The 17,787-nt window shown below is 37.9% G+C and overlaps 1 protein-coding gene across 11 annotated transcripts in view; it reads right to left on the bottom strand.

Moving 5' to 3' along the window:
- The window catches only part of ptprub (protein tyrosine phosphatase receptor type Ub), a 254,294-nt gene that overhangs the window by 87,473 nt on the left and 149,034 nt on the right, over positions 1-17,787 (bottom strand). For all 11 annotated transcript variants that reach the window (XM_017475677.3, XM_017475705.3, XM_017475713.3 and 8 more), the window contains exons 4-6: positions 13,509-13,584; positions 10,202-10,317; positions 7,549-7,723 (exon numbers count right to left, since the gene is read on the bottom strand). In XM_017475677.3, the coding sequence (XP_017331166.1) occupies positions 7,549-7,723; positions 10,202-10,317; positions 13,509-13,584 (367 nt within the window). The remainder of the gene's footprint in view (positions 1-7,548; positions 7,724-10,201; positions 10,318-13,508; positions 13,585-17,787) is intronic.

Raw genomic sequence — 17,787 nt, 5'->3', positions numbered from 1 at the left:
TAGCATTAGGAGATAATGATAGGGTATGAAAAAAAAAAACATGCTGCGCAAGGAGAGTTGCACACATCAGCTTTCCGGAGAAACCATGGGGAATCTACACATCTATCATAGAGAATAATCTTTTATTTTATAATGTAAGAGAGTCCGGGCCTTCATTTATATTTAAAGGCTGCCATCTGACTAGGCCATTGCAGCGATTTAAACTACTGAACTATTAATGAGACAAGTACGCATTAAGGTTGAAAGGACTCTCAGATGATAGAGTAGTAGAGAAATCTCAGTGCTGTGGTTTCTGTCATTAATCCGTGGGTGTGTTCTGTGTTGACTGTCCCAGAGTACTTCTCTCCAATGCACTCCTAGCACTGTAAGACCCTTTGCACCTCATGATACATGTAGAACTCCTCCAGGGAAAAGCAGAGAAGCAATAAAGTCAGCTTATAGTCAGTCAGGCTGGTCTGAAAATAATATTAATTCAATATTTTTCACATCACTCTCATATCAAAAGCTGAAATAAAAGCCAGCCTGGGATATACTTCTATCTGGTGTTTGTTTGCACATGGTGTGTTTGTACAGGCAAGGATTTTGGTTTCATCCTAAGAAACTTCACCTACTGTAGGTAGTGAGACCTAATGTATGACATTATGTTATGGGGAACAATATATATATATTAAAAAGTTTATTTTATTTATATACACAAGTTGGTCTGAATATGCACTGTTTTCATTCATTTTAGCTGCTATGCATTAGTATTGCTGGTGCATAATCAATACCTTAATTTAGCAATAATGAAATATAAAATGAGAATCAAGCTAATTGAAAGGATGATTAGCCTCTTGTTAGCATTCTGAATGTGTTGTCAGCCTGTCACCGATGGGATTGTGAATGGCATGTAGAAGCATGAGCACTAGAATCCAAACATAAAAATAAAGAGCATTGCCACATAAGGTTGAAAATACAGCCTGACTCTCAAACATGCAGGCACAGTTCTTTCAACCTGTCCCACCAGGCCAATCTGTTGTGCTTAATTTAGGTGTAGTGATGCATTTTAAATTGGACCTCCTGTCCAAGTCAGCCCCATCAGAGAGCCCATCAGCAACCTGCTGCTGAGGGAAAGCAGCCATGTCCTAAACTGTCTTACACAGTACAGATGTGAGCCATGAGTGGAGTTCAAGTTACCACTTGATCATGGCAGGAATATTATACTATTACTATACAATTAAAGAAGGGATTGAGATAATTTGTTCAAAAGATGTCAAATTATTTCTGATTTAAAGTACATAGCAATATTCTTAGGATAGATATTTATCTGGTATGTGAACATTACATATCATTATACTGCACAATATTCATTTATTTGTTTGTTTGTAAATAACAAGAATTCCTTTCATTTTCCAGAAAGTTAGTGATATCCTGTGAGCTGGCTAGAAGAGCTTTCCCATTCATCTGTTTACCCTGGGTCATTTGAAACCCCGGCAAACAGAGTCCTGGATTATCTTGTTTCACATTTCACACTGCTCATATTTTACCCAGGGTTAACAATTAATCTTGGGCATTCATAATCTGAAGTTTCACACTGTACATTCCTAAACCCTTGTTAATGTTCTTATTTGCATATTCGCTGTGTTAACAACCATGATTGGATAAATGATTTTATTGACCATAACTGTAAAAATAAAACTGTCTCCTCTTCGCTCCAATTGACACATTTTCCGTCACTATTTGACATTATTTTGTAATGTTTCCCTCTCACGCTGCAACTACTTTTTACGAAAGGTGCTGGGTTTCTGTGACTGTAGAAACCACATGATAAGAGGCACACACTGTTCAATTTCTTATTGGTTGTCTGTTGCTTAGCCATAACATTTTAAACACCTCATCCTTTCACACTGTACATGTTTGGCAAAGTGCAGGGTTAACAACACAGCAATAGTTTTGCTAACCCTGTCTCAGAGCAGGGTTTCATAACCCCGGATAAAAATCAGTGCTAACCACACTTCTAAATTATAAGTGTGAAATGTTCCTCTTCCCCTGGTGAAAAAAAGGGTTTAGAACAATGATATCACAGAGTTAAGCGCAGTGAAAAAACCCTACTGAGTTAACCCAGCTATTGAATGTTTGGGTTAAATTCCTGCATCAACACCTACCCCTGATAGTCACTTATTAGTTGAAACTAATTACCAGGTACATGGTCGAAATGGTGACAAAATATATGAAAAACCAACATAAAGTGTTGGGCCATTACAAGCCACCAGAACAGCTTCAGTGTACCTTGGTATAGACTCTGCAACTGTACTGGATTGATAAACCATTCTTTTGTGGTGTTGTGAAAATGGTGGGGGAGAGCACTGCATGACACATCAGTCAAAAATCTCTCACAGGTGTTTAACAAATTTGAGGTCTGGTGAATGTGAAGGTCATAGCATATAATTTACATAATTTTCATACTCATCAAACAATTCAGTGAGCACTTGTGCTTTGTGGATGGGAGCATTGTCATCTGGGAGGAGCCCACTCCCACCAGGATATACTAAACTTTCACCCCAGGATGAAGGTAAACAGTCAGAATAACTTTGAACTGATCTGAATTGACTATCCTCTAAAGCAGCTGTGTTAAAAACTGTTTCACATGAGGCTCACTTCCCTGTTGACGAGACCAAATGCTTTTCTAAGTCAAAAAAGGGAACCAGCTGAAACATTACTAACGTAAGACATTTACGCAACTGTCAATCACTGTCACATCAAATTGGTAAGGATGGATGCAAATGCAGAATATAAGTTAAACGTTTCAATGAAATACAAACAAAACATATAACAAGACTTACAAGAACCTGGACTAGAATAATGCGAGACAGAAGGATAAACCAAAACAACGTAAGACAACCCATGCAGTGCAGAACGTGACTATTTATACATACGTGCTAATGAGACAAACATGAATCAGGTGAACCAAACATGTGACTAGGTGCAATGGCTGATGGGAATCGTAGTTTTAATCTTTTCCGCTATTTACGACAGATACCCCACTCCCATTGGGAGCCGCGCATAATTTGTTCAGGAGGGGATCCCGGACCCCCAGACCAGATGTCCCTAAGCACTTTAAAGTTCCATTGTCACTCATGCCTTGCAGGCCTGGACAGAGGACACTTGCCGTGCTCTCTGAGGTTCAGGTGTGGGATGGTCTCTTCCCACGGCTCTATCCCCGGCCTGGCTCGAGTGCGGAACAACAGCTACTGCACAGCCAGCAGGAGGAACGAAACTCAAGGCCGAGCCTGAGGAGGAAGCAACATTCACCATGAAGCTAGAGGGGCAAAGTTCTCCATGAGGACAGAGGGAGGAGCGAAGTACTCCATGAGACCAGAGGGGGGAGCGAAGTTCTCCACGAGGCCAGAAGGGGGAGCGAAGTTCTCAGCGAAGCCAGAGGGGGGAACGAAGTTCTCTGCGATGCCTGAGTGGGGAGAGATGCTCCCCATGAAGCATGAGGGGGATAGATGTCCTCTGTGGACAGGAAGGGGAGCATGGAGGCAGATTGACATCCTCAGCCAAGCAGGATGGTAGAGCGACGTCTTCAGCCAAGCAGGATGGCAGAACGATGTCCTCAACCAAGCAGGAAGTCTGAGCAACATCCTCAGTGGAGTAGGAAAGCGGAGCGATGTCCGAAGCGGAGCCTGGCGTAGTGATGTCCGAGGCGGAGCAGGGAAGAAAAGTAGAGCTCCTGGCCACACCGCGAGGTGGAGCAACATCTTCAGGGAGACTGAGCGGTGTCCTCAGCTGAACAGGGATGCTGAACAGCTAGCTCAAACGAGCAGGAAGGCTAAACGTTCTCCATCAACTCGGCATGCTGCACAAGATCCACAGTAGGGGAGGGAGGGTGGGAGATGGTTCCAGCCTGGATGGAAGGCTCCTTTTTGATATACCCCCCGATGGCATACATCATGTCGAGCCATTCCAGATTGGCTTTAATTAAGGAGAATTTCCCCTCCTTCTCCCACCTCCGTTTTTCCCTTTCTGCTGCATCCATTGCTTGGTCTTGCGTTCTGTCATGTCACAGAGGTAAGGTCGGATGCAGATACAGAATATAAGTTCACATGTTTTAATTAAGTACAAAGAAAATATAAATCAAGACAAGAACCAGGACTAGAATAACATGAGACAGAAGGATAAACCAAAACAATACAAGACAATCTGTGCAGTGCAGAATCTGACTATTTATACATACGCGCTACTGGGACAAACGTGAATCAGGTGAACCAGACATTTGACTAGGTGCAGTGGCTGGTGGGAACTATAGTTTTAGTTTTTTTTTGCTATTTAACTGACATTTATAAGTTGATTGGCTCATCTGCTGTTTTTTCTGGGGAAAAATGAAGACTACCCTCATTTTTGTGTTCCAGCATACTGGATGTTAATATGCAAAGCTGCTATGCAAAATGTGTATAGGTTGGAAAATCTGATACATTTATTTATTTATTTATTTATTAGTATTTTCCATCTCACCCCTCACCCAAGGCCATTTGCAATTCCAACTCTTCCATGCCCCCCAGTTTGAACATCTCTGTTCTATGGGGAAAAGTGGACCCAAAACATATCAGCAAAATACTTCTCACAGAATAACAGCTAGTAGATTTACCTATACACTAATTACAATTAGTGTACAATTAGTGTGCCTCATCTATTGAGAACAGCAGTTATACTATATTTAATCACACATATCACACATATGACAGAGCAATAACCTACTAAATAGTATTTTCAACATGCAATATTCAAATTATTAAAGGAATGAAGGAAAATAACTGTGAAATATCCTAAACAATAGTCTTTAAAAATAGTTAACTATAATTTCATTATAGAGCAAAAAGAAATCCAGTAAAAGTGAAATGTATATATAAAACACACTTTAATTTAAAACACACTAATAATTCTTATAGAAATGGTTTTTGAGGGCACCAGGAAAGACAGCATGTGCTATGTAATGATGAGTACAGGTTTGAGAATTTTGGGTTACGAAGGCACTGGTATATCATGATCCATTAGTGCATTTCACACAATCATGTAGGTAATTGGGTGAAAATCACTGAAATAATGAATGCAGATATTTTTTAAAAAACATTTTTGCTTCATCGTACTGTATTTCTGGGAAAATTAAAGAAGAAGAAATTGCTTTCTGTATAATAATGAATACTCGACCACACTATGAAGAATGTTAAGATCTAACTCGAGCTCCTAAATGAGATACAGCTAAAGGGTCAGATCTTTCCCTCATCAGTTATGGCTTCTGCTTGGCTGAAAAGAAAACCTCCTTCTACACCACCCCTTCGTAGATAAGATTAATACACCTCCAATCTAAGGCAATCAATTACATACTAATTTAAATACCCATTCATTATCACAGTGTTAAATGTTACAGTAAATCTGTCATTAATTTTTTAAATATTTAAATAGTAAGTCCAAATACTTTAGAAGAGCACAAGACATTCTGGCCTTTGTAATTATTTTAAATAGTCAATTGATGCTTTTTATTCATTGTTTTTCAAGCAAATTAACAGTTGTTTCCAAGATAAATCAGATGGCCTAATATTTGCACATTACTGTATATTTTAGCATGTTCATAATAATAAGCCCATCAACAAAATAAAAAAAAGATTAGAAATTCATTGAATTCCTGTAAAATTATATGTATTAGATGATAATTTATGCATTATATTAAAAGCCTGCATTACATAAATATTCACACACACACACACACACACACACACACACACAAAATGTACCCCAGCCTTCACTTGTTTCAGCACATACCTAGCTCTAATTCTCTTCCATTTTGGGAGGGTTTAATGCTACATTTATGGCAACAGCCAGAGGGTTTAATAAACCTTTGTTTTCAGGCACCTTTGCTAAATCTATCAATGAGGACTGGTGGTGCCTCACAGACTCCATCAGTGTTTAGAGACATGAGTAGGCATGGTACAGAGAAGGGGCGTAAGCTCAAGCCATCCCTGTCCTTATTTTACTCTTGCCTTTTCCCCATTTAGGGATCAGAGAGGAGCTGGGGATCAGAAACTACTGCTCATTGAATCCTGACCTGACAGCCTATGGTTATTGGTTAGCATTGTAAGTGGTTTGCCTCCTGTTGTGAATGATAATTTTCGTGGGCAGACTGAATCATCATGATGATGCAGCCTAGCAACCCGGGACTTTGACAAAAGCTTAAGTTAGCTAAGACTTTGATATAAGTTTCCACATATCACCATCCTTAACATAGAGCCTGACATTATAGAAAGCAGATTTGGAAAATGCTAACCTGAACCTGATGTACCCTTCAGCCACTCTTTTAATACACACTGAAGTCAGTGAGTCTGGGAGTCTGTCAAAGTTTGACCTTGTAAATAAAAAAGACGTAACATTACTTCATTGGTAATTGACCTGGTACTTCAATGTCAAGAGTTGAGATTTTTTACTTGCAATACAAGGAACTGTTACCACCTCTAGAGTATTATCATACAGTAGCATATTTAGATAAATATCTTTCTAGCGTGTACTTACCTAATATAAAGTTACACTGCCTATGCCAATTTAATAATATGTTAAAATGACAGTACACTGGGCTCTAAGAAGTGAAATGTAATAATATTATGACTGCATCAAATGACCTTTTCTAGAATTGACTAGCATTACATAGATTATATTCAATAAATTGATTAAAAAAAGCTATAAAATACTCTTTTAATTAGCATGATCACTTCTCTTCTGTGATTATTTCTTATTTCTAGTAAGAAGATCAGTAAAATCTGCAAGCTTATTAAACATTTAACCGACTCATCAGCAGAACCCATTCTGCATGCAGGACTCCAGTACGAAGCTTCATCTGACAATTTAAATACTCTGTTTTTAACATAATTAATGAGGCAGTGTAACAGTTTAAGTCAGGTTGTACTGAACATGTTGACTGCAATCACAGTGCATTTCACCTAGACTAAATCACAACTCCAGTACTACTGTATATTTAATACTGGGGGTTTCATGACCAACTGCTATTACTGAGCATCACAGATCTCTGTGCAAATGGGATTTGATCACCTTACTTGTTTACTGACATGAATAATTATACATTTCCCTGTTGAGTTATGTGATGCAAATTGCGGGTCATAAGTATATCATCTGCTAGCTAGCCTAAAAGCGGACATTAAGATCTAAAATAATAACACCAGAAACCTTCCTTTTCAGATCCAGTGCAAGTTCTACATAAACACAGTAATTAAATACTGTCTGCATTATCCATACTCTAGCAATTTACATGAAATGCTACAGTATTACACTTGTATTGTAGATGTTAATATGTAGATGTTAACCCCTCCATCATCATGTCATCAACAAATATGCATTTATTACAATCATTAAAAAAAAAAAACTGCACCTCACAATGTGTAGCTTTGTCTTTAGCCACGTGAAATAATTTGTGGCTGACTATTCAAGTAATTATATGACAAAAGAATATGATGGAAGGAAGGATGAAAAGCAAGAAAGCGTGAAAGAAAGAAAGATCCTTACCTTTTACAATGAGTTCAGCAAAGTTAGAAACACCAGAGCCTCTGGACGACTGGGTAACACAGCGGTAGAGGTCCTGCTCAGGCCTCTGGACGTCCTCCAGCTGGAAGGACACTGAAAAACGATTGCGGCCCAGGTGCTTGACTGAACCACCTGAGGACACCTTACCATTGTGCTGCTAGAGTGGATAAAAGGGATGAGTAAACATGTTATTATCCAGCAACAACGGACACAGACATGCATTATCATTTAAATATCTGTATAAACACTGAGGCCATAAAATGTCTCTGCACAGAAGCTCACAGTCAGCTAACAGGCCTGCTGTTTCTATATTCCTGTAATATCAGGACACAGTGAGACCAGGCTGACAAGAAGAAAAAAAAACAAATAATATAAAAAACAGCCCAATGAATTGTCATGCGCATAACCTTAGAGGAAAGGGTTATGCATGGAATTATAATGAAATAATATGATTATATTATATACAAGTTTGACCATTTTAATAGAAATCAGATAATAGGTTTGACCATATCTAATAATAACTCAACTTAATATTTGTAAGAAAGAAATCACATTTCATGCATGAAAAAAAAAATTAACTTTTATTTGATTAGGTTTTTCTTCTTGGGGAAGAGTCATAAGTGTTATCTTTTGAGCTATAGAGTTGAGTAAGGCATAGAAAATAGCTCAGGATAACTATGTCATATCTGCAAGACTGAATCTGATCAACATCAGAAAGTATTAAATGAAGCGAGGAATGAACCGCAGTCATATGGGAGGAATGGTTATATGAGGCTCAGTGAAAGCATCCCTTATCCCTGTCATTCACATAATAAAACTGTGTTCCTGTGTGTGAATAGAAGCCTTCTGTATAGTCAATTTCCACTTTCCCCTCTATAAAGAGGAATCACTCTTCTGGACAACTAGAGTGTGTTTGTGGATCAGAGTATCTCATTGAATGTTTCACTGTGTTTGTTTATCGAAGGGTTTGAGTATTCAGGCTCTCGCTATATGTGCAGAACACCACACAATCCAGGCCTTGAACCCTCACAAACAAAACTGATGTTATGATCCTGGTTATAGTCACGGTAATTACAAGGCCCACATCAAGCATCAGGCTTTGAGGGATCACTATTATCTTTCTCTGTTTTACCCCACAATCACATCACTCATTAAATTAGCAGCAATGAGGAAGGATAAACGGTGAGATGAATGGATCTGTGTGGGCTAATTGCAGTATAGTCGACAAAGCAGTCCATTTGTTTGACAGAAGTCAGCATGGTTTTTATGATTAAAGCAAAAACACAAACTAGGTTTGCAAGAGAAATGTTATGGTAGTGGTGTAGGGGAGCCATGTGCCTCCCACTGCATTAGCAGGGCGGATTTCAGAGACCTTGAAAGTGTTTAATGTGCTAAATGACAACATGTAACCACAAGCATTCATCCTGGTCCTTGAAATGTAATATCATCAGAAATTTGATTTCATTTTTGACTGAATCTATTTTCTCCTAGCTCCCAATGAGAGGAGATTTGGTATTTGGTGTCAGAGTACTAACACTTATATAATATCCATCCAGCCATCCATTTCTGTACCGCTTATCCAACGCAGGGTTGCAGGGAGCCTGGAGCCTATCACAGGGAACTCGAGGCACGAGGCAGGAAAACGCATCAGCTTACAACGCATGTCTTTGGACTGTGGGAGGAAACCAGAGTACCTGGAGGAAGCCCCCGAAGCACGGGGAGAGGATGCAAACTCTGTGCACAAGGGGCGGAGGCGGGATTCTTCCCCCAACCCTGGATGTGCCAGCCAAATGTGCTAACCACTAAGCCACCATGACCCCCATATTATATTATATTATATTAGTTATCGCACAGACAGTTTATGACCACTGACAAACAATATGATAATATGACAGTTGTAAATCTTGACCAGTGTGTTTAGGGGAAGTTACTCCTATTGCTAGAACAGTTATGCAGCTCTTTAAGTCGATTTTCTGAGCTCCCCATTCAGATTAATTAAATCACCTGTGGGTTGAGTAGAAGTGTCTAAGTTGTGTTTTTTCATTAGTGCTTGCACCATAAAACACAAGTAAGATAAAACAAAATCAGGGATCGAAAATGCAGACAACTGGAATAAGATATAAAAAAAGACAAATATGATAAAATATGAATGAGAAATAAACACGTAATAGGAGTCCAATATACTGTGAATATATCACTGGATGAATAGTCCTAGTCTTGATTATCAAATGAATCACTGCAAATTTAACTAATCAAGGTCATGAAACTGCAATGTGAGTGTGGGATGTAGGCTATTTTATCATGCTTTTGAATCACTATTTTGAGTTGGTGAATAAAAAAAATGCACGCCAGTGTTTTGGTTATCTGAATACTGATGTGCGCAATTTTGGTATAAACTCCTCATCTTACATGCGTAACTGAATTTTGAATACAACCCTGCATGTGGCCCAGCAAATAAACAGAACTCTATAAACTGCTCTGAGAATATCTATGGGCTTGAAATAAACACCATGAATACATAAATGATAAATTAAACCAGTGATTCCAGTCTCTGGTGCAGAATTTTTATTGACAAATCCACAGTGATAATCTATGTGTACCATAGATGAACAAAAGACCCCATGCTGATACTCACCTCCAGTAAAAACTTCTCTGCCTCTGATGCTCTTCCTGCTGCCACACACTGGAAGGTGGCGTTCTGTCCAGCGTTGACCTCCACATCCCCCAGGCGAGAGAAATGAGGGGCTTTATCTAAAGGAACGCACAGAGAGACAGCAGAGATTAGGTGATCCAATTATCTGTCTGCCAACTAATCCATTGCCAACTAATTTCCAAACATTTGTCCAGGAAGACCAACGCCAACGTGTGGCATAAATGCTACTTTACCCAGTGGGCTGGTTTATCACGCGCACTGGTTTAAAGCAGGCAACACGACTTATCTAACCTACTGTTATTTCAATTTTAATATAAAAAAAAGTTTTTAGCAAGACATTTTGATATTCTCCAGTTTGGCTGCCCAAGAGAAATAGGTGAAAATGCCAAAGTATGAGCTATTAGATTTATAGTTTAAAATGTCAATACAAAATAATACCTTTGATGCATCAATCTTTTTTTTTTTTGGTCTATTTCGTTTTAAGTCTTAGTAATAACTTTCAGCTATAACATTCAAAACATAAATCCACAATTATTCATTTGTAAACCCATTTTTGTTTCATTCACTGTGACTCACTGTGATTAATAAGATTCAGTTCCCCAATGAGACAGAAATGCTTTTTGAAAACATTAAATCAACATTTAACAAATAATGCTGTGCATAATAAAAAATATGGGGCATGAGCTGCATACATTTTACATACATTCACTTTATTCATGTATAACTAATATGTTTCAGATGTACATTTGAATAGAGTTAAAGACATTTTAATGCAGGTTTTTACATTTTAAAGCAAGAAAAGCTGCAATAACAGAGTTTTTGGGTCCTTTTCATTTCATTGAGTAAGTTACAGTTAGCTGAGGTGATTTGCGGTGTGTGTTTTTACACCCTGAACACTGCGATTAACTATGTCATTAATTTGTCCACCTACCTCCTGATCCAATGCTATGGGTTACTGCAGTCAGTACTGAATATGACTAGGGGGTATGCTAAATAAATCAGACATAGCACAGGAGAACTGGCTAGAAACAGAAAGAGACAGAATAAAAAGTTTATTTATTTGGCTGTTGCTTTCTGACAGTGTATGAAGATGATTCCAGGAATTTGTTTGTACAAACAGGCGGGTGACATGGCTACAGCATTTGTAACCGGCGGGAGGCCCAGCGTCTTGTGAAAACACTGGTCTATTATGTTTGATTTATAATTCATGTTTCTTTGTCTGCTATCAGTAGGCACACAAGCATGAAAAAAAGTCTGAATAAAAGGAAATAGAAACAGCAGCCAGTTTCTGTGTCTAAAGGACATTTTATTATCAGTATTTTAGGCAGAGATTTGTTTGAACAGGACAGAAACTCATTCTGTGCTAAGGCACAATATCCATACGAGTTCTCATCTACATCTTAATTATTTTTTTAAAATTGTGTTTTCTCCCATGCAGTGTTGTTGGCATTTTAAAATTTTGTGTTCAGGTACTGGTGCAGAGAAGACATCAGGAATGTCACGCCTGCTTATCACCTTGTCTGGAATTGCAAGGGCTGACTGCATGTTATATTCTTTTTTTCACTTCCTTTCCTTTTAGACAGCTTGTGCCAAATTTCCACAACCTGGCATGATGCCATGCACAACAATGTGCTGAGGTCCTGATGAGAGTCTTAATTATTTAATGGGCACTGTGGGGTTCAAATGATGCCATCTGCTGCCTGTAGGAAATGGAGGAGGCGGGGATGTGGGTGGAAGAGCAGGAGGTGAAAGGCTTTGCCATGAACGGCTTCCTTGACCACTGCATCTGGTGTTTTCATTGTTTAGAATTCGACTTCATCACCACCTAAAAGCAGTTTGTCAGCACTGTTTAAAAATGAATAAGTATTAGTGCCATTTAACGAAGCTGCAGGCTCTCAGATGTCCCTTTGAGGCCATCAGCTGGCTTGTTAACACCAAGCCAGCATCTCATCCCCCTGACAGACCACATATTCAGCACTGAGCAGCAACCAGAGCTACACATGGGAGTATATACAGTATACTCTATCAGTAGTTGTACAGTGATGTAGTTATTAAAAATGTACAAAAATGTATGGAATGTATGAAAATTGAATGAAATTACAGTAGTTCAGGGCATTTACACATATAATAAATATGATGAATAGTTATATAAAAATAAATGTTCATATAATATCAATTACTGAATTTCTTAATACATGCCACATAATAATAATAATAATAATAATAATAATAATAATAATAATAATAATAATAACACATGCCTGTTTACAGAAGGAATGTAAATTGGCATATGAGTAACCAAGCAGCTGTGTGAACTCTAAATACTAGCTAAATGTGACATCTAAATAACAACAAAAATGTAACTATGCACACTGCACCTCTTCCAATCAGTAAACGTGCAATGTGCAAGAAGCAAATTTTTTTAACTGCATTACTTGTCTGTAGTATTTCCAGAATTATTTCTGCTGTAAATTATTTTAGATCTAAATTAGTTCTCAGAATTGTTCTAACAGAAGTATATATTTTATAATTCTTTTTTTACATTTAGCAGTTTCATTCCTAGTCTTGTGTTTTATCATTTAAATAACAATTTTATTATGTAAATCCATAAAGCACTAATATTGACAAGCGTTCTTAAGATAGTTTACAACCACGGGATACTATAGCCTATTTTCCCTATGGTTATGCTGCATCTCCATGCTCTGTATTTAAGACCTTCTTTGCTCCCATGAAGAGAACACATCACACACTCCCTCACAGCTAGAGCTCACTGCTCTGATCTTGCCCTGTATGATCTCCAAAGTCCACAAGGTATCTGAGCCCACTGAGCAACAACAGGATTCTGCTAACAAGAAAGTAAGCAGAACACAAATATACACATCTTGCATACACAGATACAAAAGACATACAGCACATGATTCTATGATAAATAGCTAAATTACACTAGTTAAAGATTAAAAAGTGAAACTCTAAAAGAAGCAAATAGTGTTCTAATTTGACTCTTGGAAAAGCACATTATAGACTGTATTCCTTTATTCCTCACAAACCACGTATTAGGGTGGAGCTAAAATCCAAGAGCATTGCATAGGGACATTAATAGGTTTCTTGCTGATGATTTCCTAAAAGGGGCAGAAGATTACATCTCCTCATCTCAAAGAGAAGGACCAGCTGTGCCCGGGAAGGCTACAACAGTAAATGAAATGCGCAATGTGAAAATCGCCTCTTAGCATTGAACTCATCCTCTTCCTCATTCACACTCGCACACGCTGACCACGGCTGTGCTACTTACAGCAAGGATAGTTCAGCAGCAAGATGTTGTCCACGGCAATATAGCCCCAACGGTCTACAGTCGCCTCCAGCAATACCTAAACAGAGGAAAATATTGTAAAGATCTTTTCTTTCAAATAAAAAAAATCCACAAAACCACATGAAAACAATACAAACAAGATCTGCAATGAGGCTCCTTTACTTCACATAGCTCAAATATTATAAATATTTATTGCTCAAATAATCCTCTATTTCATTTAATGCAACTAACTACAGTGTTGAAGTGATCCACTGCAATAAATGTGAGCAAAAAAATAGGCAAACAAGTAATTGAGAGCTGTTGCAAAGGCTAACCAGCAGGAAAAAAAAATAAATAAATACAGCTCTCATTTATCTGCTGCACACAAGGAAACTAAACCCTGACTGTCACATACTGAGAACCAGAGAGAGAGGAAGAATAGGCATTGACTCTTTTAAGGGTCCCAGAGGCCTGAACGAAATAAAGAAATAATGGTCTCATCAGGAGCGCTCTATGTGCAGTATGATGCAAGGTTCTCATTCAGCTCATGACACATACACAAACATACACTCGCTCATAATGCGAGTGGAAGAGACACAGGTCTCCGGGGACCAGAGAGAGGCTCCACACTATCCAGACACGAAGGACAGCCAGTGCAGCACAATGAAATCAAATCGATATGGTGCGTATGACAGCGATGATGAGATGTTATTACAGATGGGCATGGAGGGGGTAGGGCTGTTATTTGCTCTCCCTGAGCTAGACAGTGAGGCTGTCCACGCACACCATCAAAGTTATTGTTTCTCATAATCCCTGCCACCGAAAGACTTTTTTTTTGTTGTTGCTGTTTACTGTCTGCTGACTGAGCAGAAGCTCTGGGTCATTTTAAAATGGTTATTTTAACACTTTATATTCAACTGGAATGAACTTTAATAGGGAAAGATTTTCAACAATAAAGTCCCTTAGCTCTGCAGCCAAAAGAGCAACTGAACTTTGTCATTTTTTGCAAATTGGTGTCACAGTATAAGACTACTGACCCTTACAAAAACAAAACAAAACACATATTTCAAATGCTATTATGCTATTATTGTGAAAAACATGTGAAAGTCCATTTTAACATTGCTTGCCCTAAGATTGCACATGTGAACTCCCTCATGTGACATCATTGGGACAATATACAATCATGTTTAAAATAAATAAATAAATAAATAAAAATTCATGTGAGAAAAATAAACCCATAGGCCCTACATATTTAAAAATCTCACGTAAAAATTAATAAAAATTTTCTGTAAAAAAAACAAAACAAAACAACACAAACACAAATGTGAATTATGCACACGTGACATTCTGTTTTGTAACAATAGCAAATCATGCAAGCATAATTCTTTTGGCATAAGAATTGTGTTGCTAGATGCTCGGTCCATGCCATCTGAACGTGACATACTCTAATTTGCAGGGGAAAAGTGTGGTTTTTAAAGTGCTTTTTAAATGTTTTTTTTAAATAGTATCCAAAATGAAAATAAAAGAGAGAGAATTTCCTCTATAATAAAGACACTTTTTTATTCCACATATATAGAATTGTGGTTTATCACAAGCTCACGTGACAAACAAAAACTAATACATATGCAACAATGAAAGGAAATTAATCCTGCCAGTCTCTATACCTCAGAAATGGTCTGCTGCTCTCCAGATTTCCTCTGCATTAAGCCTGAGATGTTCGTGTGCCTGGAAGGAAACCCCAGCTTCACCACAGAGCATCAAAACCACAACCTTGACCGTGGCTTGAACCACAGCCATACCAGCATGCAGTGAAATGGACTGCATTGCCCAGAAGAGTAAGAGGGAGGACAAAGAGATGAATAAAGACGGAACACCAGATCCAGAAAGTCAGTGGAAGTGCCAATGCAGGAGCAAGCTCAGAAAGCCAAGTTTATTTTCTCTGCTCCCAGAGTGCACTGAAGCCAAAGCTGCAAACTGATGAATGTTTTGTCTTTCCAACATTCTTATAAACATACAGTATAGAACCTCACTGACTGGTGTCCATCTTCATTTAAGCTTGCTTTTATGTGCATATGAGATAATAATTAATTTTGCATGTGTATTAATTAGTAGGTTAATAAAACATCTTAGTGGGATATCACAAGCAGTAGCTCTTTTACAACAAGTATTTTTTTAATAAATTAGTAAAGGTTTTCTTTAGTAATTGGTAGATTTGTCATGGTAATTAATTTTAGAAATAAGATACAAGCTATCAAGCTACAGACCATTCATTGACATTGTATTTCTGAGAGGATTTTTGAATATCTTCATTTCATACATGAATGGAAGTACAGGTTAAGCCTCTTGGACACTCCTGGGATAGTTAGGATTTAAGCTCCTTGCTCATGGGACACAGGCAAGATAGAACAGGCTAGAAAACTTCGGTCATCCATCTTCATGCTCACACAAGTCATGTGACTTCAACTCATTCTCTTCTGGGCATGCTTGCGAGCCCTTATCCACTGAGCGACCCTGGGAGCAATTAGTAAACGTTACCATTTTTCCATGTATCAGACATGCACAGCTTTATTCAACTTCAATGTTTATAAGAACATTTATCTTTTCTCTTCTGGGCCTGGTTCTTGGTAACTCTGCCATGATTGTTAAGTAGATTTAAAGTAAGCTAATGGATCCTTGAACAATTCCAGATGCAGCCTGAGAAAACCTCCATGAGCTAGAGAGACCATTGAGGAAGGATGAGAAACTTGGCTGAGTTGGAAAGAAGGATGGTGGTAGGGAGGCTTTGAGAAGAGATGTAGCTTAGCCAGCTGGCTGGGCAAAAAGTGGTCAGAACCATGAAGTCAGCTTTAGATTATCTGGGTAATGAAAAGCTTTACAGGAGGCCTACACAGCTAAGTATTGGAGCAAGTGCCAAAAGAGTTATTCATTTAATTGCTCTAATGTGACTCCATCTCTGACTTTTTCCTCTAAACACCACGGTTCAGATGCATGCAATGTGTCTAACATTAATGTTTAATTTACTAAAGATGTATGTTATTTTGGGACCAGCTTCTAAATGTATAAGCTGTTGTGAAATAGTCAATTACAAAGCTGTTGGAAAAGCTTGGGACTAACAAAGAAATGCAAATTTTAATAATAAGATAAATGTGCTAATAATGAAGACTCTGATGCCAAACCAAGGAAAATGTGTGGAGCAGAACCAGTTGGTATAAATGGTTTAGCAGGGCCAAGCCCTACCTCTGTTTGAAAGGAAAAAAAAACAGAAAGATAAGGTTCACTTCTCATTTGCTGTTAGCAAATGGCTTGGAGTGGATTTGTTTTGAATTTTTGTGAATCCAAGAACAAAGCAACCACCAACTGCTGTAAACAAAAATACATGTACTGTATGACAAGCTAGGGCTGATTCTTTCTAGCCCAGACTATACATTTATGCAGCATATCATTGACCGTCATGTCAGGTGATTACACTCAATGAAACACTCCATGAATTTGGTGTTAGATTTTGGCAAATTTATTAAAGCCCACTTCACACATCCATAAACTAGTAGTGATTCATCAGGTGCATTTGCTGTACAAAAGTGGGTGTTATTGATCATTGAATTTTTTTTTTAAATGCCTCTGTAGGAGAAACTAGAAACAAAAAGATTAAGTATACATTGTCCAATCAAAGTATGTATTTCATAAATGGACAAATGTAGAAACACAAATATTTTATACATTGAGTAACAGCAAGTGCAGCTTTTCTGTTTACATTACATGCTGTTCTTGAAACATTTGACAATTAAATTAAATTCAGAAGCATGAAGGGTTCTGCCTGCCTTTCAATAACTGAGTATGTGTTCTTATGTGGACGCATAATAGTATTTTTCCTATGATGAGACCCTGCGCTATAAGACTCAACCATAATGGTTTCATAATAGTAAAGGAGATTGCTGATAATTGGTTGATTTTTTTTTAGCTCTTGCTTTCAGTATCATGACCAGCAATCACTGATGTGGAGGTAATTAATAGGGCTGATTTGCCATTATTTTTAATAATTTAGCTGCTTTTATATTAATAAAAAGACTGCACAAAATAAGCTATTTCTTATAGTGTGTAATTAAACTATTCCTCTTTTCTTATGGTTAACTGTGTCTTCTATGTGTAATGATTTGAAAAGTCTTGTTGTTTTTAAATGTTAGATACAGTAGTTTTGATTTCAGCTGTGGCTCTGGGAGATGAAAAGACAGCCATCAAGTTGATCAGTCTTTTTTTCCAATTAATGTGCTGCCACCAGCTACAA

The sequence above is a fragment of the Ictalurus punctatus genome, chromosome 1 (genome assembly GCF_001660625.3).
Source record: "Ictalurus punctatus breed USDA103 chromosome 1, Coco_2.0, whole genome shotgun sequence".
Classification (NCBI taxonomy): Eukaryota; Metazoa; Chordata; class Actinopteri; order Siluriformes; family Ictaluridae; genus Ictalurus; species Ictalurus punctatus.
Note: the sequence above shows the minus strand (reverse complement) of the source record. Positions and strands in the feature narration are given on the sequence as shown.